This window comes from Sinocyclocheilus grahami, unplaced genomic scaffold (genome assembly GCF_001515645.1).
Source record: "Sinocyclocheilus grahami isolate Dianchi unplaced genomic scaffold, SAMN03320097.WGS_v1.1 scaffold246.1, whole genome shotgun sequence".
Lineage (NCBI taxonomy): Eukaryota > Metazoa > Chordata > Actinopteri > Cypriniformes > Cyprinidae > Sinocyclocheilus > Sinocyclocheilus grahami.
In genome coordinates, this window is record NW_015505425.1 from 505,586 (window position 1) to 531,789 (window position 26,204).

The 26,204-nt window shown below is 37.1% G+C and overlaps 1 protein-coding gene across 1 annotated transcript in view; it reads left to right on the forward strand.

Moving 5' to 3' along the window:
- Positions 1-26,204, forward strand: part of stxbp5l (syntaxin binding protein 5L) — a 178,515-nt gene that overhangs the window by 53,463 nt on the left and 98,848 nt on the right. The window contains exon 3 of the mRNA XM_016289454.1: positions 19,467-19,548. Within this exon, the coding sequence (XP_016144940.1) occupies positions 19,467-19,548 (82 nt within the window). The remainder of the gene's footprint in view (positions 1-19,466; positions 19,549-26,204) is intronic.

Genomic DNA, 26,204 nt, shown 5'->3' on the forward strand with positions numbered 1-26,204 from the left:
AATGTTTTAGTCATAATTTTATGCAATAGTTTTATATTGTGTGTGTTTACGTAAATATATATACACACACACGCATGCACGTACAAACACACACACACACACCACATTTAATCATCCCCATGTCATCTAAACCAGTTTAACTTTCTTTCTTCTGTGGAACACATTAATATTACATTATATATATTTTTATTTTATTTATTTATTTAGTCATTTAGCAGACACTTTTATCCAAAGCGATTTACAAATGAAGACAACAGAAGCAATCAATTGTAGTATTAAAACAACTAAAAACAGATCCAAAACTAAAAGCTAAAACTTTATAAATATGACTTATACACATTTTAAAAATAAAGAAATTAAATAAAAATGACAAATGCATACCCAAAATTTCAAAACTTAACATTTAAATGAAAAACAAAAGATAAAGCTAAAAGCAATTCAAAATATTAAAGAACAAAAGGTATAAGAATATAATAATGATTCTAACACAACACTAAGCCAAACTTAAAAAAATAATAAAATAAAATAAAAAATTATATATACTGTATATATATATATATATATATATATATACTGTATATCTATATCTTCTCATTTTATAACAAGCCAATAATAATTTGCTCAAGGGTTATTGATCACTCTTGGACACCCCCTCCCCCTCATTACCTCCATCTCTCTTCATCGTGTGACCAGTACCGCCGCTCCCTATATGCAGAGTACTCAGTTTGCGTAGGGCACCAACTCCCAGGGGGGCACCATCCCAGTTGCTCAAATAAAAACGAAAAAAAAAAAAAAAAACCTTGATGCGCCATTACCCCATCCGCACTCGCGACCGCTCACACATCATGTTTGCGGTTGAATGCAAATGATCATAATTGATGGATGGACATCTATGCCCGTGAAAAACATCAGCAATCCAGCGCAGAGAAAAGAAAAAGAAAGAAAAAAGGTGAAAACGAAGCCCGTGCACTACTTTCAGGCACATTTCGACATTCGAAATAATTTCACCATCACCAAAGCATCTAATATTCTCTCTGAGTTTCCATGTTCCTTTACGAAAATTAGCCATGGTTTTAACACAAATAACACCAAAAATCATCGTTCTTGTAGCCATGGTAACCGCAAATTAACCATGGTTTTGTTACTTTAAATAATAATTTACAAAGTATTAAGATAATAATTTTTTGTGGTTATAAAAACAGACCTAAGCCAACAATAGCCTTTAAAATTACTTAAAATGCATTATATATAAAAAATGAGGCAATAATGATTGGTTATAACAATATTGGTTATAACACTATTAAAATACATAATGTAGTCTAATACAAAATAAACAATTTATGTACATTGCATGTTATAACAAATGCCTGCAAAGGGAGCCAAAGGCCTGGTAATTGCTGCTGCTGCACTTACAGGAAAATCAAATCCTTGTTTAGGCTATTGGCCAAACATTTAATTCATATATTCACTTAATCTTTCATTTTTGGCCAGCTTCTTGCTATAGATGACACGGCCTCTATAATTTCTTCAACAAAAAACATGTGGACATCACAACCCTTACAAAAATAAACTATGGTTTTATCATAGTAAAACTGCTTCATTTTCTTTTGCATGATTGCTTGAGACTATAAAATCAATCGGACAACTGTATTAAAGGGGTCATATGATGTTGCTAAAAATAACATTATTTTGTGTATTTGGTGTAATGAAATGTGTTTATGCGGTTAAAAGTAAAAAAAACACATTATTTTCCACATACTGTACATTATTGTTTCTCCTCTATGCCCCGCCTTTCTGAAATGCATTGATTTTTACAAAGCTCATTGGTCTCAAAAGCAAGGTGTGCTGTGATTGGCCAGCTATCCAGTGCGTTGTGATTGGCCGAATACCTCAAGCGTGTGAGAGCAATGTGATAAGCGACAAGGTATTATTGGTTTCTACATCTCTGTGCTTCTGCATCGTTGGTCCAAAATCCAGCTTGACATAGTTATATATCCCGAGCACAACAACAGATCCATTCATTTTCTCCATTGAGCTATTGAGCTCATATTTAGTTATGAAGTGTAAACATTTCAAGATAGACATGCCATCTGAAGTTGTTGATGAAGTGATAAACTAGATTTTCAATAATCTTGAAATGAGATGTTATCAGTCTTGTTGTCAGCGTTTCATTGGTATTTGATTAGGTATGAGTATATGACTTAATTTTTTAAAATCATGTTTAATTGCTCAATTCCAGGTAAAAAGATTTACAATAATTTTGAATCAAGATGCTGTCAGTCATGTTGTCAAGTTACTATTAACATAGAAATGAGAATCATGGCCAAAAAGCTTAACAGTGACTTCCCATTCCCATAAAGCATTGTAAATGAAACAGATGAAGTCTTCATTAACTCTCAAACAACTTTTTAAAATATTGCATATATTTGAATAAATATTAATATTAAAATATACATTAAAATGTGTATTATTAAAATTATTGCAATTAATTCAAATGTTTTAGTCATAATTTTATGCAATAGTTTTATATTGTGTGTGTTTACGTAAATATATATACACACACACGCATGCACGTACAAACACACACACACACACCACATTTAATCATCCCCATGTCATCTAAACCAGTTTAACTTTCTTTCTTCTGTGGAACACATTAATATTACATTATATATATTTTTATTTTATTTATTTATTTAGTCATTTAGCAGACACTTTTATCCAAAGCGATTTACAAATGAAGACAACAGAAGCAATCAATTGTAGTATTAAAACAACTAAAAACAGATCCAAAACTAAAAGCTAAAACTTTATAAATATGACTTATACACATTTTAAAAATAAAGAAATTAAATAAAAATGACAAATGCATACCCAAAATTTCAAAACTTAACATTTAAATGAAAAACAAAAGATAAAGCTAAAAGCAATTCAAAATATTAAAGAACAAAAGGTATAAGAATATAATAATGATTCTAACACAACACTAAGCCAAACTTAAAAAAATAATAAAATAAAATAAAAAATTATATATACTGTATATATATATATATATATATATATATACTGTATATCTATATCTTCTCATTTTATAACAAGCCAATAATAATTTGCTCAAGGGTTATTGATCACTCTTGGACACCCCCTCCCCCTCATTACCTCCATCTCTCTTCATCGTGTGACCAGTACCGCCGCTCCCTATATGCAGAGTACTCAGTTTGCGTAGGGCACCAACTCCCAGGGGGGCACCATCCCAGTTGCTCAAATAAAAACGAAAAAAAAAAAAAAAACCTTGATGCGCCATCACCCCATCCGCACTCGCGACCGCTCACACATCATGTTTGCGGTTGAATGCAAATGATCATAATTGATGGATGGACATCTATGCCCGTGAAAAACATCAGCAATCCAGCGCAGAGAAAAGAAAAAGAAAGAAAAAAGGTGAAAACGAAGCCCGTGCACTACTTTCAGGCACATTTCGACATTCGAAATAATTTCACCATCACCAAAGCATCTAATATTCTCTCTGAGTTTCCATGTTCCTTTACGAAAATTAGCCATGGTTTTAACACAAATAACACCAAAAATCATCGTTCTTGTAGCCATGGTAACCGCAAATTAACCATGGTTTTGTTACTTTAAATAATAATTTACAAAGTATTAAGATAATAATTTTTTGTGGTTATAAAAACAGACCTAAGCCAACAATAGCCTTTAAAATTACTTAAAATGCATTATATATAAAAAATGAGGCAATAATGATTGGTTATAACAATATTGGTTATAACACTATTAAAATACATAATGTAGTCTAATACAAAATAAACAATTTATGTACATTGCATGTTATAACAAATGCCTGCAAAGGGAGCCAAAGGCCTGGTAATTGCTGCTGCTGCACTTACAGGAAAATCAAATCCTTGTTTAGGCTATTGGCCAAACATTTAATTCATATATTCACTTAATCTTTCATTTTTGGCCAGCTTCTTGCTATAGATGACACGGCCTCTATAATTTCTTCAACAAAAAACATGTGGACATCACAACCCTTACAAAAATAAACTATGGTTTTATCATAGTAAAACTGCTTCATTTTCTTTTGCATGATTGCTTGAGACTATAAAATCAATCGGACAACTGTATTAAAGGGGTCATATGATGTTGCTAAAAATAACATTATTTTGTGTATTTGGTGTAATGAAATGTGTTTATGCGGTTAAAAGTAAAAAAAACACATTATTTTCCACATACTGTACATTATTGTTTCTCCTCTATGCCCCGCCTTTCTGAAATGCATTGATTTTTACAAAGCTTATTGGTCTCAAAAGCAAGGTGTGCTGTGATTGGCCAGCTATCCAGTGCGTTGTGATTGGCCGAATACCTCAAGCGTGTGACGGAAATGTTATGCCCCTTACCATACTGTGATGCCCTGTCCGGCCGGAGCGACGATTCAAAAACATTAAAACCCATTATAAACGAGACATTTGTTGCATCCGGTGGGGACATAATTACGGAATATAATGACTTATACTGTCTTTTTAAACATAAAACCACGTCTGCATTTGTGATCGGAGAAATGACAAACAAGCGCTACTCTACACTGCTCAAAACTCGCGTTTGAATCATCAGTGGCAAATCCTTAAAATGAAAACGTACTTACAGTCTGTGAGTCAGAACAGCCGGCATTGTAGTCTACTCTTCCACGCTCTAAAAAATGCTGGGTCAAAACAGCCCAATTGCTGGGTTTGTCCCTATTTAACCCAGCACTGGGTTGTATTTAACCCAGCATTTTTTAGAGTGCAGGATCAGGAAACAGTCCTCCATAAAATGTGCTGCACACAAATTAATATTTGGGTTGAACTGTTCTGGAACAGTGTTGTAAATACAACTTAACCACTGATTTCTAGTCGTGTCCTCTTTTGGAAGACCAAACAAAGTAGTTTCGCTTTCACAACAAAACACACGGTGGGCTAGAGTGAGTGGAGGCCGGCAGCTAGAGTGAGCGGCGGCCAGCGGGATTGCGGCAACCACAAGTGACGACCCCGGGCTGGACTCCACTTCGTCCACGGTGAAAGCCGATCTGGCGATCCACAGCGCAAAGTTGATGTATTCCCTCAGCGACCAGCACGGATCAGCTCTAGGCTTGACGAAGCGGATATCGTCCTCTTTTGGAAGGCCAAACAAAATAGTTTTGCTTTCACAACGAAACACAAAGCGCCTTCACGATGGCGGCAGCAACAATACCACAGCGAGAATAAAAGTTACGCATTCTTTCTTTGTATGGACATTTGGGAGGCGTTATGCAAATCTTTCCACATCATGACGTAGACATGTGGGGGTGTGTTAGAACGAGATCTTCTTTATGAACCAAGAGCTTGTAACACTCCAAAGAGAAAGGAAAAATTGAAATTGCATTATATGACCCCTTTAATAAAGTCATAGTGATAGGTAACTGTCTAGAGGTACAGTTGTCATTTGTAAATAATACAGTTTATTTATTTATTTACTTTTATATTTTATTAAAGTTCTATGTTGACCCCTATAGTTGGTGTTTTTTTTTACTTCCATAATATTTGAGGAAGGGGGGCACAACAATACAATCCTACTTAGGGCACCCATTTGGCCAGCAGCGGCCCTGCGTGTGACTTTCATTGGCTCGTCCCCTTAAGCGCAATCATCCTGCCTTCATTTGATCTCGTCCTCATTAAATGGAGCGTAGTGAACAAACACTGCTATTTACCGCTCCATCAAGCACCGGTTCCCCAAAAACAGGCAGCCCAGGGCAGATGAGAGACAGATACAATGCAAGGAAGTAGTAGAGAGGGAAGGAGTGAGAGGAGAGACAGACGTTTTTTTTAATCTCTACTGTAATCATGGTGATAGATTTGGTCTTTAATTTGTCACCCCAATGCAGCTGTTGTCGGGAACAAGCCATTCTGCCCCTGAGGGTAATTAAGATGGCACAGGACGAAACATGCAGGAAAACAGAAGATGGGCAAAACAAGAGAAGTATTATGAGAAAATAGAACAAGATGAGCTAAAACACAGAACTGATGTACACAGATACAACAAATTCAAGACCTGAAAAAAAAATGCTAAATGAAATCACACATGCTGTGAAATAGGCTATACAAAATTATCAGTTTTCTAAAATTATAATGATAAATATTTTCTGAAGAAAATGTTGCAGATCTTGACTCATTAAGCTAAGGTGTTCTGGGGTTTCTATGGTGTTGCCATGTTCTTTTTAGTATGCTCTGGTCTGGTTGCTAAGGAGTTGCTAAATCTTGTTTGAATGTTCTAGGGTAGTTGCTAGGTGGTTACTTAAAGGGATAATTCACCCAATTAAATGAAAATTCTGCCATCAATGAACAATGATTTTGTTGACATTTCTTTATGTGTAAATGGCTTGATTGAGTTTGAATTCTGTAAGATTTTTTTATGTTTTTGAGAAAAAAAGATAAAAAAAGTATCTTCAAGGCTGCATTTATTTGATCAAAAATACAGTAAAACGGTAATATTGTGAAATCTTATTACAATTAAAAAAAATTCAGTGTCACGTGATCCTTCAGAAATCGTTCTGATGTGCTGATTAGAGATGTAATGATTTACTTAAAGGGTTAGTTCATCCAAAAATGAAAATTAGCTTGTGTTTTACTTACCCTCGAAGCATCCTAGGTGTACATGACTTTCTTCTTTCAGACGAATCCAATCAGAGTTATATTAAAAATTGTCTTTGAGCTTTCAAGCTGTTTAATGGCACTCAGCGGGTGTTGCAGTTGAACAGTCCACAAGTCGTCAAATAAAGCTCGGAGACATCTGCGGCACGTTTTATTATGAATGCGCAAGCTTTATCAAGTCAAGTCAAGTCAAGTCTGCTTTATTGTCAATTCTTCCACATGTACAGCACATACACACCGAGAATTGAAATTGCGTTACTCTCAGACCCTTGGTGCATACAGATAACATAAATACAGATTAAATACAAAATACAACTGTACAAATATACAAATAAGGTAAAATGTAAAAATATATATATAAAGCACAAGGCATATGGCAGATAGAGTGCAAACCAGTAAAGTAAACAACAGTGCAGATATAATGATTGTAGTGCAAAAAAATGATTTGTAGTGCAAAAGAGCTTATTCAGACTGATTAAAGTGACAGTGTGTGTGTGTGTATTTGGGACGGGGGAGTGGGAGAGTCCGTCAGAGTTCAGTGGTGCGTGGGGCAAAAGAGGGGAGGGGGGTAAGGTCAGGAGGGAGTTCAGCTTCCTGACAGCCTGATGCATAAAGCTGTCCTTCAGTCTGCTGGTCCTGGCCTGGAGACTCCGCAGTCTCCTCCCTGATGGCAGCAGACTGAAGAAGCTGTGTGTCAGGTGGGTGGGATCACCTGCAATGCAGAGGGCTTTGCGGGGGAGACGGGGGTTGTAGATGTCCTGAAGGGAGGGGAGAGAGGCACCAACGATCTTCTCAGCTGCTCTCACTATGCGTTGAAGTGTCTTGCGGCAGGACGCGTTGCAGGCGCCATACCACACAGTGATGCAGCTGGTCAGGATGCTCTCGATGGTGCACATGATGGGGGCCGGGGCTCTGGCTCTTCTCAGTTTGATGGTCTTTGTGACTGTTACATCATCAATGCACTTGGTGATGTAGGCAGTGACAGTCTCTGAGTACTCCTGGAGGTCTGTGGTGTTATTGTATGTGGCAGCCTGCTTAAACATATTCCAGTCAGTGGTGTTAAAACAGTCTTGAAGAGCCTCTGACGACCCTTCCGGCCACACTTGTATCTGTTTGTGAACTGGTTTGGTGACTTTAACGAGTGGTCTGTATGCAGGCATTAGCATTACAGTGATGTGGTCTGAGGCACCGAGGTGGGGGAGGGGGAGGGCCTTGTAAGCTCCTCTCTGTGTGGTGTAAACAAAGTCCAGAGTGTTGTTTCCCCGGCTATTTGACGACTTGTGGACTGTTCAACTGCAACACCCGCTGAGTGCCATTAAACAGCTTGAAAGATCAAAGCTGAAAAAATATCATTTTTAATATAACTCTGACTGGATTTGTCTGAAAGAAGAAAGTCATATACACCTAGGATGCTTCGAGGGTAAGTAAAACACAACCTAATTTTCATTTTTGGGTGAACTAATCCTTTAACTCACGATGTGATACGATTCACAATACTGATTTTATTATATGATTTTCTCACCATTTTTTAAACAAAATTAGATATAAGACAAGCTATAAATGAAAGGATATCCTTTTATTATTTCTCAGACAAAATGCTGCATGTTTCTTTGGGAAATTCAAATTGTATCATTTGAAATATGAAGCAAAAACAGAATGGTCTGACTTTAGCTTTGTGAAACAATGCTACATAAAACATCTGAATGAAACAAAAACAGCAGATGGGCTAAATGAAAACTCAGATTCACTCTCTGACAGCAGGTGGCGCTTATACAGTGTTTCCTTGGCTACCGCTGTAAACATACTTATAAATACTACTTAAAAATGGATTATACGGAGACAAGATGAAAAGAAAACACCACCTAAATCTTTCTTATAACAGTCAGCCCCCCTCAGTGATACATTCATATAAACCCCCACTCCTAACAGTATCGCGATAGATTTAACATCTCAACAGACTCGAATTGACACATATTTTTATTGAGTTTCAACCAGCTCAGGACGCATCATTACTTCCCTAATGCTGACTCTTACTGACTCCAAACCTTTGAACAATAGTATAGTGATAATTTGGCTGGAAAAATAATTATATTCTCACCCTTATGTGGCTTGGGTCCCTCCTTTAATGCAACTCCATGAGATTTTAATGTCCCATTTTTCTGTTTACCAGGTAAAAGGTCTGATTGCTTAGAAAATGTATAAACACACCTCTTGAACAACACATCAAGCTGCATGTTTTGAGGTATTATTCATGTCTATAGCACCGGATGCGTTACAATAAGCATGTTAAAATTATAGTAACAATTACAGTGATACTTGCTGTAGCAGGCACCCCGAGTAAAAGTTGCACAGAACAATAGAACAAGCCTAAAACACACTGTATAATCAGCATATACTATATCTGTCAATCATGTGCATTAGAGAATGCTAAATAAAAAAAATCTAACAATAGAGAAAAGGATGCCTATCTCGGATAACTGGCAGTCATCATGGGCTGCCGTATGCAAATTGCCTCTTGCCCTTTATTCTAATTGTCAACCGTTCGGTGTGAAAGGGACCATAAAATGTCACCGTGCAAAAATGCAATAGCAGACCAATCAAATGTGTCACCCTGGGTCAGCAGTACTGTCAGGGCAAGAAAGAGCTTTTTCCCCCACTGATACTGGAACAGCTGGAGGATCTTCTATCAATAACCGGTTGCCGGCTGTAACGAACACCTGTGTCCTCCTATTGTCTATATTATTAAAGACCTACATAAGCTGTGCTCCGTTAGTGTCACATGTCTCCAATCGCACTCTTGTTGCAGCATCCTTGCGTTCTCGCCGTCTGACAGATGTGTGCGGCACAGCCAGAAGGGCCTTAGCGAAGGATGAGGTCATTTGTCAGTGTAGGTTTGGGTGTGAGCGTTAACACCTGGATCCTCTGGCTTGGCAGAATATGCGCAGCCTAAAGAGAGATCGTAATTAAAAGTGATAGCCAGGACGTTGCTGGGCTCGGCTCGATGCTGCCAACTTGAATCGGCAGAAATGCGCAGAAAGTGACACAGTCCAGAAAAATCATTTTACCTGCTGACATTTCTTAAGCTGAATGCCTCAACTCTCTGAGATCATCATAACCCCTCATGTCCAATTCGTTGAACGTTATTTAAAAAGAGCTTTAGCTTGGAATCTGGCATGAGGAACATGCCCAGGGTGCCAACATTCTCATCTGCACAATTATTCTTACCCGGCGAATTACAATGAAAGGCTTATATTAAAGGGGTCATATGATGCTATTTTAAAGATCATTATTTTATGTATTTGGTGCAACAGAATATGTTGACATGCTTTAATGTTCAAAAAACACATTATTTTTCAAATACTGTACATTATTGTAGGTCCTCTATGCCCCGCCTCTCTCAAACACGTCGTTTTCAACAAAGCCCCCTCCTTTGACAAGCACAGTCTGCTCTGATTGGCCAGCTGACCCAGTGCATTGTGATTGGCCGAACACCACAAGCACGCGTCGGAAATGTAACGCCCCTTACCATAATCGCGAGCTTCAGCTTTCAAAGTAAATATCAAGACAGTTTTTTTAGAAATAGCCTTTGTGCACAGCCAGCCTTGTACTCTTCTAGGTTAAAAAAACTGTCGTCCATAAAATGCGTTGCACAAATTGGAACATCTGGGTTGTGCTGTTCTGTTGTAAATAAATCTTAACCAATGATTCCTAATTGCATCTACTTCCAGAAGGCCAAATAAAGTGCTTTTGCTTTCGCACTGAATCACACAGCGTCTCCCTGACATGGCTGCATCAACACTACTGCTGTTCCTGAAACTACGCCTTCTTTCTTTGCGTGCACATTTGGGCGGCATTATGCTAATATTTCCACATAGTGACGTAGACATGTGGTGGCATGTTAGAATGAGCCATTTTAGGAGGGCGTGGTTGACTCTTAACTTTTATAAAGAATATCTCTTTGGATTTGAGACTTTAGTCTTTGCAACTTTACAGATCTTCTTTATGCACCAAGAGCTTGTAACACTCCAAAGAGAAAGGAAAACTTGAAATCGCATCATATGACCCCTTTAAAAGGGAAAAACATTCAAAGAATCAGGCTGACAGCTTCCCACATACCCTCATTTCCACTTTGCCCTTGAGCCTGTGAGTCTGGATACCAAACCAAATGTCCTTGGGTTAAAAACACCACCCCTCGCTGAATAATTCACAGCATTGTGAGGAGAAGATAGGAGAAATATTGCTTATTCACAATCAATTAATCAGAGTGGATTTACTGGAGGGCGGCTAGCAGAATCTGCAAGAGTATTAATGCTTTACATACGAGGTTGATAGACTCTGATATGTTTATGTTAGACCGTTTCACACATGTACTAAACTTGAATATTTATTGTTGTAGCTCTTTTTAAATGCTTGTTAATGCAGTAACCTCTGACTGTCTCTGACTTGTGACTTTCATAGAATGCACTGAATGTGATCAATTCTTACAGTTCTTATACACATCCGTTTAAAAGTTTGAGGTTGGTAAGAGTTAATGTTTTTGAAAAAAAGTTTCTTTACTCCAGTCTTCAGTGTCACGAGATTCTTCAGAAATCATTTTAATATGCTTAGTTGGTGCTTAATAAACATTTCTTGTCATTGTGGATGTTGAAAACAGTTGTGCTGCTTAACATTTTCGTGGAAACCATGATACATTTTCTTCAGGATTCTTTGAAGAATAGAAACAGAATAGAAATAGAACAGAACAGCACATGCCCCCTCAGATTTTTGAGCCAAGTGGATTTTGAATGCAGCTTCCAAAAGAAAGAAAATAGCAGAATAATATATTTTTATATTTGATAGGATCACACCGGTGCGATTAGATCGTTCAGTGCAGCACATCACCAGCTGCTAAATTCAAATCTGCGCTCGGTGGCTGGAGCTGAGGCTTTTTACAGCGCTGCGCATTATAACCAATCACACTCGATTTTGTTGAGCTTATGAATGCAATGACCAATCAGAGGCGTTCAGATGAGAGCAGATGTGCGAACGATGTAAGTAAGAGATTCACTTCACAGTGATTATAATTGGAGTTTTTGAGCTTGAACTCTGGCTGAAGTCAGTGAACATGTTCTTTGATAACGTAAATGTTATTTGCTCTTTCTGTACAATGAAAGTGTTATAATTAGTAACTTACAAGGTTTTTATTAAATTCACAATAAATAGGCTACAAACTCAGTCGTATTAAAACATATTTTATGGCATGACACCAATATCTGGCTGAACAATTTGTTTATTGAGAAATAAATTATGTCAGTATAATACAGTAAAATTGAATCAGATCTCTTATTTACATATTAATAATACTAAAAGAAAAACAGCAACTAACACAAGAAAATAGAGAGAGAGAAAATAATAATAATTAGACGCTTTGCTTGATGTATACATATGTCAGTAAGATTCTGAGTGCTGCTACTGTATACAATATTCTCAGGACAGGAACATACCTGGTACTTAAGGAAAAAGATGGGTTATTAAGCGTAGTTAATAGATTACACTATTAGGCTACTTTGCTCAAACATAATATACAGGTGCAAAATGCATTTGCTTAGACATATTTGAGAATTGAGATATTTCATGATATATTTAACACGTTTGGGAATATTTTGAATAAAATAAAAAAATAAAATAAAACATAAGCCTATATCAGTTATGCATATTCTCAGGACAGGAACATACCTGGTACTTAAGGAAAAAGATGGGTTATTAAGCGTAGTTAATAGATTACACTATTAGGCTACTTTGCTCAAACATAATATACAGGTGCAAAATGCATTTGCTTAGACATATTTGAGAATTGAGATATTTCATGATATATTTAACACGTTTGGGAATATTTTGAATAAAATAAAAAAATAAAATAAAACATAAGCCTATATCAGTTATGCAGTGCTAACGTGGCTTCTGTGTGAGCATGACGACCCCCCCCCCCACACACACACACACTCATGCCCCCTCAAAATTAATGAGTGCATGACGCCCCTGAATGGTAGTGTACTACTCTGACCATCTTGGCATTGTCTTTTGAGCTATAGTGCACTAACAACAACTAGAAAATATGCTCAAGTGCTGTTAAATAAGTTTAATTGAATCATGAGGAACAACTTTGACAACTTTACTTGATATAGCACTTACAGTTGAATGGAGATGCCCAGTTCACTGTTCTGTGAATTTTTTTTCCAGTTGTTTGAATTTAATGGCTCCCCAGGTCATATGGGATAGAAAAGTTTCGGCTTGCTCATTTTAGATTCTCAGTAAATGCTGTGTCATTCGGGTATTGTTCGGCTACTGTATCATGGATATTGAGTATGAAAGCATGGAGGTTTGCACAATCAGATACTGGGTCAGTCAGGATTTGCCCTTTAAAAAAAATCCTGTCACCAATAATCAATACAAAATAATAAACACTTGAATTTATTTATCTTTGAGTGTGGTTGTCAGCTTGGACAAACAAACACTGCTGAGTGAGCCATATTCCAGTGGGTCCATTTTATTTGTGTGATATAGATCAGACCTCAGATCACCTGAGGAAAACAATGGCAATAGTTTTTTTATATTTTCCATTTTGCCATTTTATAGACAGGAACAATGAGACAAGAAATTATATGGAAAGAGATGTATACATAAATGCATACATGTAAGTGATTAACATATTCATGTGCCATGCTATTTACTAGGGTCATTCGTAGAATGAAGTGAAGTGAAGTGACGTGGCGTGGCCAAGTATGGTGACCCATACTTGGAATTAGTGCTCTGCATTTACCCATCCAAAGTGCACACACACAGCAGTGAACACACACAAACACAAAAACTACAGTATTCCCATGGTAATACAAAAATATGGTGATTTGTTAGTTTAATTAAAGACAGAAGACACACATGCAGGTGCACATGCATGCACAGCCATATGAGAGAAGTCAGCAAGGTAAAATTTGCATAATATCACCATCATGGTGGGTTAATTTACAACAATCATCTTTCCCCCATGATGACTATATTAGTGTGGAGCTGAGATATCACGTCAACACCTACACACACAAACCCTATGGCTTTTTCTCTTCTGCACATCTAATTGATTTCAAAAGGTAACTGGGCTCATATCTGTTTACATAACAGGAAAAAAAATGTTTGAGTAAAGAAGCTGAATATACTTTCTATTTTTAGAGCTCAAGCTTTTTCACATATGAAAATGATTTTTGACAGCCTAATCCTGACCCTTCACATAATCCTACGTCAATCCCACCTGTCACAGCTAGTAAAATAATCCAGACGAAAGTTTTGTGACTCTTTCATTGCTAATGAGTTCTCAATTCATATTCATTTAAATAACAATCACATTTGTCTCATTTATTTCTACTAACATTCTCTAAAAGAGATACAAGTCACAGATGTTGACATGAAAGAGAGTTTTGGGCTGTAAAATGAGTGTGAATAGCATATCTTAGATCATTTAGTCTTAGTCTTTAGTCCTTCATATTGAGGTATCTGACTTTGATTGCAGACTTCATCGTGGCAAATCCGAACATAGGCTGTTGAGATGTCTTCTGAAACTCTGACACGTGAGATTTCTGGAGCCTTTTTCTAAAGAGAAATATCTAAGAGGCAGGATGCTTAAGCAAAAGTCTTAAAAGTCTCTCTGTTTTTATCAAATTATTATATTTTACATTACATTATATTTTCTTTCTTGTATGGTATGTTCCACATTTCCTAAAGCAAATGATGAAGTGAAGAACATGATAATGAACTCTCAGATTTAGCAGTGTTTTTGTTTGTGTTTTGATTGATTGTTTGAGCACTGACTGACAGCTTAAACACCAGTGAAATGTCACCAGACGCAATCAGACTCACAGTGACTGTCATAAAATCTCTCTTTCACATACTCACAGACATTCACACATTTGACTGGGGGATACCCGCTGAAAACAGCTTGCTCCATAATTTAGCATGGCTACAGTAACGCCAGTGTTTTTAATTAGCAACATTGGAAAGAGATGTTTGCAGAAGAGAAGGAAAACAAATGAAATGTGCTTTGCTACTTTCTAGCGCAAGTCTCCCCCCCATACCCCCACCCCCCCCCCCCCCCCCCGGAGGTTTTCATGAGAGAATGGTTTAGACAGATTCTCTCCCTCTCTGCAAATCCATCTTGCATGCAATTATTCCGTCAATAATGCTACCCCTTTTGACTGATCCATTTCTCATGCTGTGAATGCTCAGTAAATTGTCATATTGTTCATAAACATAATTTTCTCTTTATATCAGCGGAGGCAGTCTGTAGCTCTTTAGGAAATCTAACAATGTGTTTTTATCACTGTGAATGGGTCCTCAGCACAGTAATATAAAAAAACAGTAATATTGTTAAATAGTTTTACAATTAAAAATACATTTTTTGTATTTTTATAGATTTTAAAATGTTATTTATTCCTGTGATTGCACAGCTGAATTTTCTGCAATTGTTACAATGCTTGCCTTCAGTGTAAAATTATCATTACAAAAATAATAATAATTTTATGGTAATGGTTTGTAAAATATCATAGGCAGAATGGGATACGTTATTACAGACAATGAACATAGATATTAGGTATTTTAATAGACATGATTTTCATAAACTTTTTTTTTATGAAAAGAAAGAGAGAAAATGTCAAATATGTGTGCATACAATATGCTAGCTAATTTATCAGAGCTAGCGTGTAGTTGATCACAAAGTTAAAAGACATGGATTAAAAGCCACAAAACTTGAAAAATGGGATTTTCAATGAAGCAGAGACTGAGATTTTTTTAATGTGTGCAGGTGAAGCTGAGAACAGTGGAAATAATGTAGGAAAATATGACAGCGAAATTAATGTTGATAAATGAAGGGAAAATCTATATATAATGAGTGTATAAATTGCACAAATCCAGCATGAGTCATGAAACTTCACCTTACATGTGTACGTGTTTGTTGCTTTTATGACATGGACATCATTAGATTTAAACTTTTCCGTTCAAACTCTCTCTCCTACCCAATCTGAGTCACCACTTCAAACCTGCTGAAGTCTCTCTCTCTTTCTCTGACTCATCTCTCTCTTTCACCTCCTGTCTCACTGACACTCTAGGTTTCACCTCTGCTCCTCCACCCTGTCTTTTAAGGGTCTGAGTCACCAGTCTTTCTATTCATAATCTCCTAACTCCATCTTTCTCCTCTTCCTCCATCGATCATGTATCTTTCTTTTCAGCCTTGTTTCACAATGGAAACATCAATCTAATGATCTATTCACCACCAAACATCTCTCAGTGGTCGTTTTGAACTTCGTAAAGCCTTGGCTGTAGCTGTAAAGGAATAGATCATCCAAAAATGAAAGTTCGGTCAACATTTACCCTCATGTTGTTCCAAACCTGTATGACTTTCTTCTTTAGTACACAAAAAGTTTAGCAGTATAGAATGACAGTCATCATCACTGACAATCAACAGGTTTGGAGCAATATGATGATGAGAAAATAATGACTAAATGTTCATTTTTGGGTGAACTATCCCTATAAGCAGAAATAAGCAGCTCAATCATCTACATGTATATGGTCATATGGATTTTATTGACAGTACTATGTGAATTGTGTTTCTTTATTTGATTGCTGTTAGCTTGTCAGACTGGTATTTTAACCCTGTAAAAAGGCATTATTTGATACATCAGTCTTAAATGGCTCATATAGTGTGATATAAGAGAATATGGACCTCACATCCAAAGAGGGGGGATAAAGCATCCTATAGTTTTATTGAAAGGCCCAAACTGAGCAAAATAAGTAATTTGGTGCAGTTGCTGTTTATATGGCCAAAAAGTAAGATTAAATTATGTTAGCTTATAATGTAAATCAATGAAATCTTTATAACATTATAGCAAACTACTTATATAAAATGCTATACGTATATATAATGAAATACCAAAATACCTTTTACTTGCTAAAATTTATCCGTACGATAACAGATGACATGTATAGTAGATTGTTTTCCAGAAAAGATCATGTTGATGATTTAGAGGCCTTAGAAATGTGTGCATAGAATATGATACAGTAGGGTTAAAGCCTTAACATACATTTTAAATTGTGTACATTAGAAGTAGGTAAGCTAACAGTAAGCTGATAAAAATGATGGACGTCATAAAAAGCTAACAGACAGATACATTGACATTAATGTTAATACATTGCATTAAATGCAATGTTTTCATTAAAATACAACCAAATCATTGGAAATCTACATCTGTCAAATACACAAATATAGCCAAGGCGTTATAGAATCTTCAGAAACTAGGTTAAAAATACTTAGTGGTGTACAGGGGAAAATAATCTGTAAAGTGGTTTTACAGAGGCTCTGTAGCTGTGTTGAGCCTGTGGTTTATCTGCAAGTGGATGTTCATCTTATTAGCAAGCCATTTGTGCAGTCCATATATAAAGCACATGGTTTCATCTGGACAAGTGTGTGCACTGGTCTGTGTGTGTTCAGTGGTGATTTCCATCCCAGACACTACTGAACATCTTGATTCCTGAACATGTGGGTTGAATGCCCATGTTTGTCAACACAATTTAACTTAGCTCAGTTAAGATCCAATCAAGTATGCAGAACAATTATACCTATTACTGATCCCCCTCAAAACACACACACTCACTCACTCACTCACTCACTCACACACTTGCTGTAACGGCAATCCTTTCCTGTGTGTCCATCATCAATAACCACTGTCATTGTAAAATCACTAGATGTTTTATTATTGATTGTAGGAAATCTGTAAAGTGGTTTTACAGAGGCTCTGTAGCTGTGTTGAGCCTGTGGTTTATCTGCAAGTGGATGTTCATCTTATTAGCAAGCCATTTGTGCAGTCCATATATAAAGCACATGGTTTAATCTGGACAAGTGTGTGCACTGGTCTGTGTGTGTTCAGTGGTGATTTCCATCCCAGACACTACTGAACATCTTGATTCCTGAACATGTGGGTTGAATGCCCATGTTTGTCAACACAATTTAACTTAGCTCAGTTAAGATCCAATCAAGTATGCAGAACAATTATACCTATTACTGATCCCCCTCAAAACACACACACTCACTCACTCACTCACTCACTCACACACTTGCTGTAACGGCAATCCTTTCCTGTGTGTCCATCATCAATAACCACTGTCATTGTAAAATCACTAGATGTTTTATTATTGATTGTAGGGGTTTATTCTTGAACATTCTGTATTTTTCCTTCAGTGTACAGTTTGAACTTTTGATTGTGTGATCAGGTGAGCATCAGCCGGGACAGACAGACAAATAAAAGTGCAGGTTTGACCGTTTGATTGCTCTGTTGTGTTTAATGGTCTGGGGAACTTGTTGTTTAAAGCTGCTGTATAACATACATAAAATAACCCTGCTACCTGACAGATAAAACAGAAATATATTAGATAGTGCTGCGAAATCACACCTGCCTCTGTGACAGCCCTAAAAAAAAAAAAAAAAAATCTGAGCCCACCCATGATACCCAAAAAAAAAAAACCCTGGAGGTGCCTCTCTGCCTGTCAATCATTTTGCATGTTCGGGTACATTGACATGTCTCTGGACAGTAATGTTTTGGAGAGAGTTCGTACAATTTAAAGGAAGTTAGTATTGTAAAATTTTTATACACTGTCAGGTTTTTAGCCTGGGAGCTCTCAGAGTGAAAACAAGGATCATAACACATTTTTTTTATATAACTTGGCTTGTTAACTGTTTGATGTATGCAAGACTGCAAGCTTGTTTGTTGTCACCTAGATTGTAACTGTGCATTTATATCTGTGGTTTAGGTCTAGGCCTGCAATAAGCCTTGCGGGTTATAATAGATATACTCTATTTTTTTTTTAAGTTTGGGGTCAGTATGTTTTAAAAATATTTTTAAAAAAGAAGTCTCTTATGCTCACCAAGTCTGGATTTTTTTGACGAAAAATACAGTAAAAACAGTAATATGGTAAAATATTTTTTAAATGTTAATTGTAATTTTTAATTTTAATTTTAAATGTATATTTTAGCCATTACTATAGGCTTTTATTTATTAAAAATATGCTGATTTGGAGCTCAAGAAGCATTTCTTATTATTTTCAATGTTGAGAACAGTTTATTATTGTGGAAACTTTTTTACATTTTTATTTCAGGATTCTTTGATGAATAGAAAATATATACAATATATAGGTGGATATTTATATAAAACACTTCTGGTTGAGTTTGACCTTGTCATGAAAGCATTTTCCTCCTTTGTTATTACAGTATTTTACTGTCTTTACTGTCTTATGTAGTGATCAGACACAGCTGTGTGTACACACGTTTAGATAAGAGGAGAGAAAAATGTCTTGTGATCGATAGCTGTGTGTGTGTGTGTGTGTGTGTGTGTGTGTGTGTGTGTGTGTGTGTGTGTGTGTGTGTGGACAGTTGAGATAAATCATTAATCACATTCCTATAGGAAGATCTGTTTAAAACAGTGTAAGGAGCTGATTTTGGAGTTAATGTCACTTTATGAGTCCATTAGCTTGTGGCATAGATTTGCTCTCTCTCTCTCTCTTTCTGTTACACACACCAAACTAAGTTTGAGTTTTTTAGAGCTTTCAAACTTCATCCGTTGTCTTTCAGACAGTTTTTACTTGGGTCGCTATGCTGTCTGTCCGTTTAATCCAGCTTTTAATGCTGTATTGAAAGTGTTGAAAGTACAACCTTGAAGCATTAAAGTTTCATTGTAAATGACTGTCCTCTTTTCCTTAACGCTCTGATGTCATCAGTCTGGGACGGCCGGGAGTGGACTGTCATTGCCAGCATGAGAGTGGGGCGGCAGTTCTCCAACTGCAGTTTCTCATCAACGAGGTACCAAACACCCACACTTGCAGGCACACATATATTACAGCACATTTTCATGTACACAGCATATGTAGAAAGCACACGTATTGCATATGTGTGTGTTCTAATCTGTATTTTAGGATAGACAGTGTGTGTGTGTGTAAATGCACGCTCAGATCTGCAGAGGAATACGTTTAGGTCAAGAGCCGCCTTCCCTCTCAGCCCTGTGGTGTTAATGCAGTCAGTCATTACTTCCCATCAGACGTGTCAAGTGCTGAATGTTTCTCAGCCTCTCTGTCTCGCTCTTATGCACACTCGCCACATCATCTCATGAATAACGAGAAGTTAGTGCGTTAACAAAAGAGGGAAAGTGGGAGCGTTGCCATGGTGGCCATTTTGGAATTCAGCAATTTAGGTACGCTCTCCACTCTCTCCATCCAATTATATATCCTTTCTATCAGCCCATATAAACACATCTGAAGTCAAAAGAAAATGGCATTTGCAAGCCATTTTACTTTTGTAATGGAACATTTTTCACAGTGAAGGAGAATATTCAAAGAGAAAACATTTAGGGCAGGTTTTTCATCCGTCGGGAATTCATCGGTTGGTGGAAAGTGGAGCCAGACCTGAATCTGAGTTTGCAGTCAGTTGTGGAGATGATGAAATTTTTGCCTCAGGAATCAGGCCAGATTTATTTGAGCTTCTTAACTGCTGAGAACTGAGATAGTGGTGTGGATGTGGAGGTTAAAGGTCAAGTTCACCCTACAGCATCCCAAAGTGTTCCATTTATTTATTTTTACTTGCTGATTTTTTTATTAAATTAATACTAACCAACATTAAATTATTGTGCACTGTTAACTAGTGATGAGATTTAAAAAAAGTTGTATTACTGTACCTAAAATAGTAGCCTAAAATTATGAATAAATAGGTATTTGGTATTACTTTGTCTAGATGATGATGTAAGCTGAAAAGGAAAGTTGTTTCAGATGAAGAGAACATTATTGCATTTTGATTAAAAATGACAAAGATAAACATTTGTTTTTTCTTCGGAATATCATGCTCTGATGAATTGTTCACAATAAGACGCAGATGTTATACCAGACACTGAAAATCATCTCATTAAGTGAGACATGAGACTGTAGGAATTGATTTGGCAAATATTAGGGGTGTAACGATATACCAATGCCACGGTTTGGTTCATATCACAGTTTTGGAGCCACGGTTCGGTTCGGTTTGGTTCTGTTTGCTGTGGGGGTAGGGTTCATGGCATGGCACCAGCAATGCTAAAGAACACTTTAACATAATAATAATACCAACAACAACAACAGTAATAATTGCTCTCTGTTAAAGTTAATTAATGCATTAACAAATGAGACTTTAAAAATTGTTGCTTTGTAAAGTGTTACCCAAAAATCTATTGCCTTAAAATGGTTTAATAAAATAAAATAATGCCTAAATAATGCAAAGAAGTCATTGGACAATATTTCTTAGGCTACATATAAAAATACATGTGCAATGGATAAATAAAATGGAACAGCCGGACAACAAGGCAATGATTTTAATCAAATAGTCATGAGCTTTGAGAGGCGACTTTGCACGCTTTGGCTGAGAGTGCATTGAAGACAGTCTCTCAGAGAATGCGCGACTACTTTATGGGCTAAAATCGCCTGAATGATTAAATTGGTATGACTTAAAATGACGTGCAAGTGACAATTCCGTCAACTGTCTGTAACACGCGCTTGTCTTGTATTGCAGCTCACTTTCAGAGCAAACTCAATGTGGATATTATGGATGTGAGACTATATTTGTGAGAGACGTGGTACCATTCAATCCCAATCACTCACTGTTTGTGAAATTATTGTGCATAAATATTTGCGGGAATTTCCCGCTTTATAATTACGAAACCTGCGGGAATGTGTAGAATTATGCACAATGCCCGCAGTGAAATTCAGGCTATATTGCACAAAGTCAAGCACAAGTGAACTTGTGTCCTTCTGTGGATGCGCTTTTTGTAACAACACGCTGAAAACCCTAAGAATTCACAACATTTTTTACATTTGTGCTCTCAGTATAACGTTATGTATATGACAGTCCTAGTCATAGTTAATAATATTCTGAAGATTAATCACTTTGATAGCGGGTTTTTAATCAACGGGATTTAACTCATCAGATTTATATCATATAGGATACACTTCATTATTTATAATACATAACCTTAATATTACAACTTACAGTGGTGTGAAAAAGTGTTGGCCCCCTTCCTGATTTCTTATTTTTTTGCATGTTTGTCACACTTTAATGTTTCAGATCATCAAACAAATTTAAATATTAGTAAAAGATAACACAAGTGAACACAACATGCAGTTTTTAAATGAAGGTTTGTATTATTAAGGGAAAACAAAATCCAAAACTACATGGCCCTGTGTGAAAAAGTATTTGCCCCACTTTATAACCTTTTCCAGACTGATAGATTGCAATTTTTTTCTCACTTGTTTCTGAATTTCTTTGGATCGCGGCATGATGTCTAGCTTTTGAGGATCTTTTGGTCTACTTCACTTTGTCAGGCAGGTCCTATTTAAGAGATTTCTTGATTGCGAACAGGTGTGACAGTAATCAGGCCTGGGTGTGGCTAGAGAAATTGAACTCAGGTGAGATAAACCACAGTTTTAACAGGGGGGCAAACACTTCTTCACACAGGGCTATGTAGTTTTGGATTTTGTTTTCCCTTAATAATAAAAACCTTCATTTAAAAACTGCATGTTGTGTTTACTTGTGTTATCTTTGACTAATATTTAAATCTGTTTGATGATCTGAAGCATTAAAGTGTGACAAACATGCAAAAAAATAAGAAATCAGGAAGGGGGCCAACACTTTATCACACTACTGTATATCTGCACAAAATGACCCGAATGCACAAGTTAACGTGTCTGTGCACTCTTAAAAATAAAGATGCTTCAAAAGGTTCTTCAAGCGATGCCATAGAAGAACCATTTTTGGTTCCACAAAGAACCATTCAGTCAAAGGTTCTTTAAAGAACCATCTCTTTCTTACCTTTTTATAATCTGAAGAACCTTCTTTCGCCACAAAGAACCTTTTGTGAAACAGAAAGGTTCTTCAGATGTTAAAGGTTCTTTATGGAACCATTTAGACAAAAAGGTTCTTCTATGGCATTGTGAAGCACCTTTATTTTTAAGAGTGTGCTTTTCCGAATATGGAACTCCTGTTGTGGATGCGTACTTCACGCAACAATGTGTAGAAACACGGCAACTAAACTAAAAAAATTGTTATTAAAATAGTGTTCTCATTATAATGTTATGTAACAAAATATTGCAAATTACAGTTCCACAAAAGGCTGTGAGTGGCTGCACAAGCGAACTTGACTGTGCTAGTCATGAAGATATAACAACACGCTGAAACATGGCATATTCTTTTACAGTCGTGCTCTCATTATAATTTTATGTAGCATATATGACAGATTTGTTCCGCACACGTTTCTGCACGTTTGAATATTGTTACACCCCTAACAAATATTGTGCACACACATTCTTGACATTTTATCCAGAGGTGCATTATTCAGACCTTACACTTCAGGGATTCAGTTTTCATTCATACTGATTTTATTACCAGCACTGAATTATTGCTGTAAATAACACTCATTACAAGGGATGGTACCTCACTAACCAGATGGTTACATTTATACAATATATTCCACACATCATAGTGGATTACAACACAAATTTCATTTTCACATTCATCTTAAAGTGAACATGAAATCAAAATTTAAATGCAAGGTCTACTTGTGAATGTGTTCCATCATTGTGTGTTAATTCAAAGAAAAATATGTTTGTCTCGTAACTTTATCTTCTTCTGCAACAAATTGCTTTTCCTGCTGACATCACTTAGACTGGACAATAGACTTGACATCAGACTACTGGACAATAACCAATAGCCAAAATGGCTGTTTTAGCAAACTGTGTTATTTTAGTATTGTTTATACTGTATGCTATTTATTAATATTTATTAATCTTCTATAAGTTTTAGTCATTTTGTTATGTACTTTAGTCTTTTTTATTTATTTTTTTTCTATTTATATTTAGCTTTATTTTATTTCAGTTATAGTTTTAGAAATTGTAGTATTTCCTCTTACATTTGTTTTATTTAATCTTATATTTATGTTTTATTTTAAATGATTTCATTTTGATGTGCAGCATTCACTTTTTATCGTCTAACCAAATACTGAAGTAAACAATCTAGTCAGACTCTACTTGTATTTTCTTGTTGAATATCCCATTTCACTTGGAAAATATCATATTACAGAATTAAAATGGGTCATGAATGGGAATTCACATTGACTTCGACACCACACAACTAAAATTCCCACTTGACATCTGTTTTTTCTGCCGATGTCCTTTGGTGTGCTGGTGCTATCTGTGTTTACCTAAACACCATCTCCATGGAAACACATTTGTCAGTCACCTGACTGATGGATCTGGATTCAATGCACTGAGAGAGACGAAGATGGAGACAAAACCACAAGTCGTGCCACAAGACTTCTTGCTGGCCCATGGTTGCCTTCAAATTAGGCAGTGATTTGACAAAACAAGTTCAGATTAAAACTAACATGTTTTCATCCACAACATGAAATGTCACTCATTTTTTCCAGGTTTGTGCTGTATTATTTGCTTCCTGAACATTGCGGCCAACCTTTGAAAAGAAAATTAGTTACGGGCTTCCAGATAAAATGGGTCAGAAAGACCTTTGTCATCCTGATGGTGTCAGGCATGGAGGAAAAGAGATTTTTCTCACTCACAGTTTTAGACACTTGCATCACTTTTTTGCTCTCTCTCTCCCCTTGTTCTGTCCTCCATTAACCACAAACACCATCCTGAGTCCTGTAATACATAGTGGTTAAACGGATCGTAGTTGATCCGTGATCCGTACGGACCAAGCCCCACGGTTCGGCACGCATGTGATCCTCGGTTTAATTGCAAAATTTAACCATAATAGAGTATAAGTTTATCATTTGTTTGTATTTACACAAGCAAGCGAATTTTAAACAACTCAAGAGAGAAAAGGCGAAAGGGAACTCGATTCGTACTCTTCGCGCACAGCCGCACACACATGAAGCACACACACACGTTTCAGATGGCGTGCGAACACCGAACTGAATCCTCTTCTGAATCCTCTGAACAGACATGTACATATAAAATTATGACAAAATACCCATCTCGACAATCATTCAGGTAAACGCAGTCAGCTGAGAAAGAAATCGGATGTGAAGTGTATCATTATATCGGATCCGTGCATCAGGTCTTAAATGGACAGCGGCCTATAAATACTGCTGCTGTCATTAATGATCATCAAACAACAAAACAGCTGTGATAAAATTTATATTTAATTTATACAGTGAACACTATGCAGTGTTATTTTCCCTAATTATTAAATTTCTGTATTTGAATGCTACCAACCTTATTTTATTTGTAACATATTCTGTTGTATTTATCTATGCTTGTAATTTGTGTATTTGTTCTTATTTTTACTGGCTGTTTAATCTTTAATCATGTTTAAACTTTCTTAGATAATCTAGTAGTATTTGCTGTGGTATCAAAGAACGCCTCAGGTTACGTATGTAACCCTAGTTCCTCGAGGGAACGAGACGCTGCGTCGAGAAACGCTAGGGGAACGCCGTTCAGCGTGATGGGCTCTGAATTTCGTGTGTAATCAGACCAATAGATGGGCGAGACGTCACGGCGGGTGACGTAATGACCAGGAGGCTATAAAAGCACGTGCGGTGAGACCAGCGTCAGCTCAGGGAGTGAAGCAAGCGCTGGCAGGGACGCCGGAAGGCTGGCACCGAGACGCAGCGTCTCGTTCCCTCGAGGAACTAGGGTTACATACGTAACCTGAGGCGTTCCTCTTCAGGAACTCGAGCTGCGTCGAGAAACGCTAGGGGAACGAGAATGCCCACGCCGCCAGACTTCTAAGTCTCTGCCGAGTGTGGAAGACTGCACAGCTACGGCGAGAGGACAGAAGAGCCAGGAGTGGCTCGTAAGTCTAGGCCATAAAACCTAACAAAGGTAAGGGGCGTGGACCAACCCGCCGCGACGCTGGTCTCACCGCACATGCTTTTATAGCCTCCTGGTCATTACGTCACCCGCCATGACGTCTCGCCCATCTATTGGTCTGATTACACACGAAATTCAGAGCCCGTCACGCTGAACGGCGTTCCCCTAGCTTTTCTCGACGCAGCTCGAGTTCCTGAAGAGGAAGTTCTCTTTTGTGGAACTTCGAACTGCGTCCTCTAGGGGTCGCTATGGGGAACGCCTCGTCGTGACCCGTGTCTGAAGCCTACATTGAAAAAACACCAACTTGTTTGGCCGGCGACAGCCATGACGTCACTACCGTTGCAACTAGTACAAAATAGGCACCGGTAGCGCACATCATCACTTTCTTCATCTTCACTGACCGTTCTGTTTAAAGCTTTTTCTTTTCCTACTATGGCGAACACTAGCGGAGCATTTCGAAAGTGTGTACATCCGTGTCAGCGGTTTCTGACACCCGATGATTCACACGATCTATGCGTTGATTGTTTGGGCGAGGAGCACGCACGCGATGTCCTCGAGGGGGCAATCTGCGTGCACTGTGAGAGCTTTTCGCTGAAAAAGCTCCGTTCTCGTTTGTCT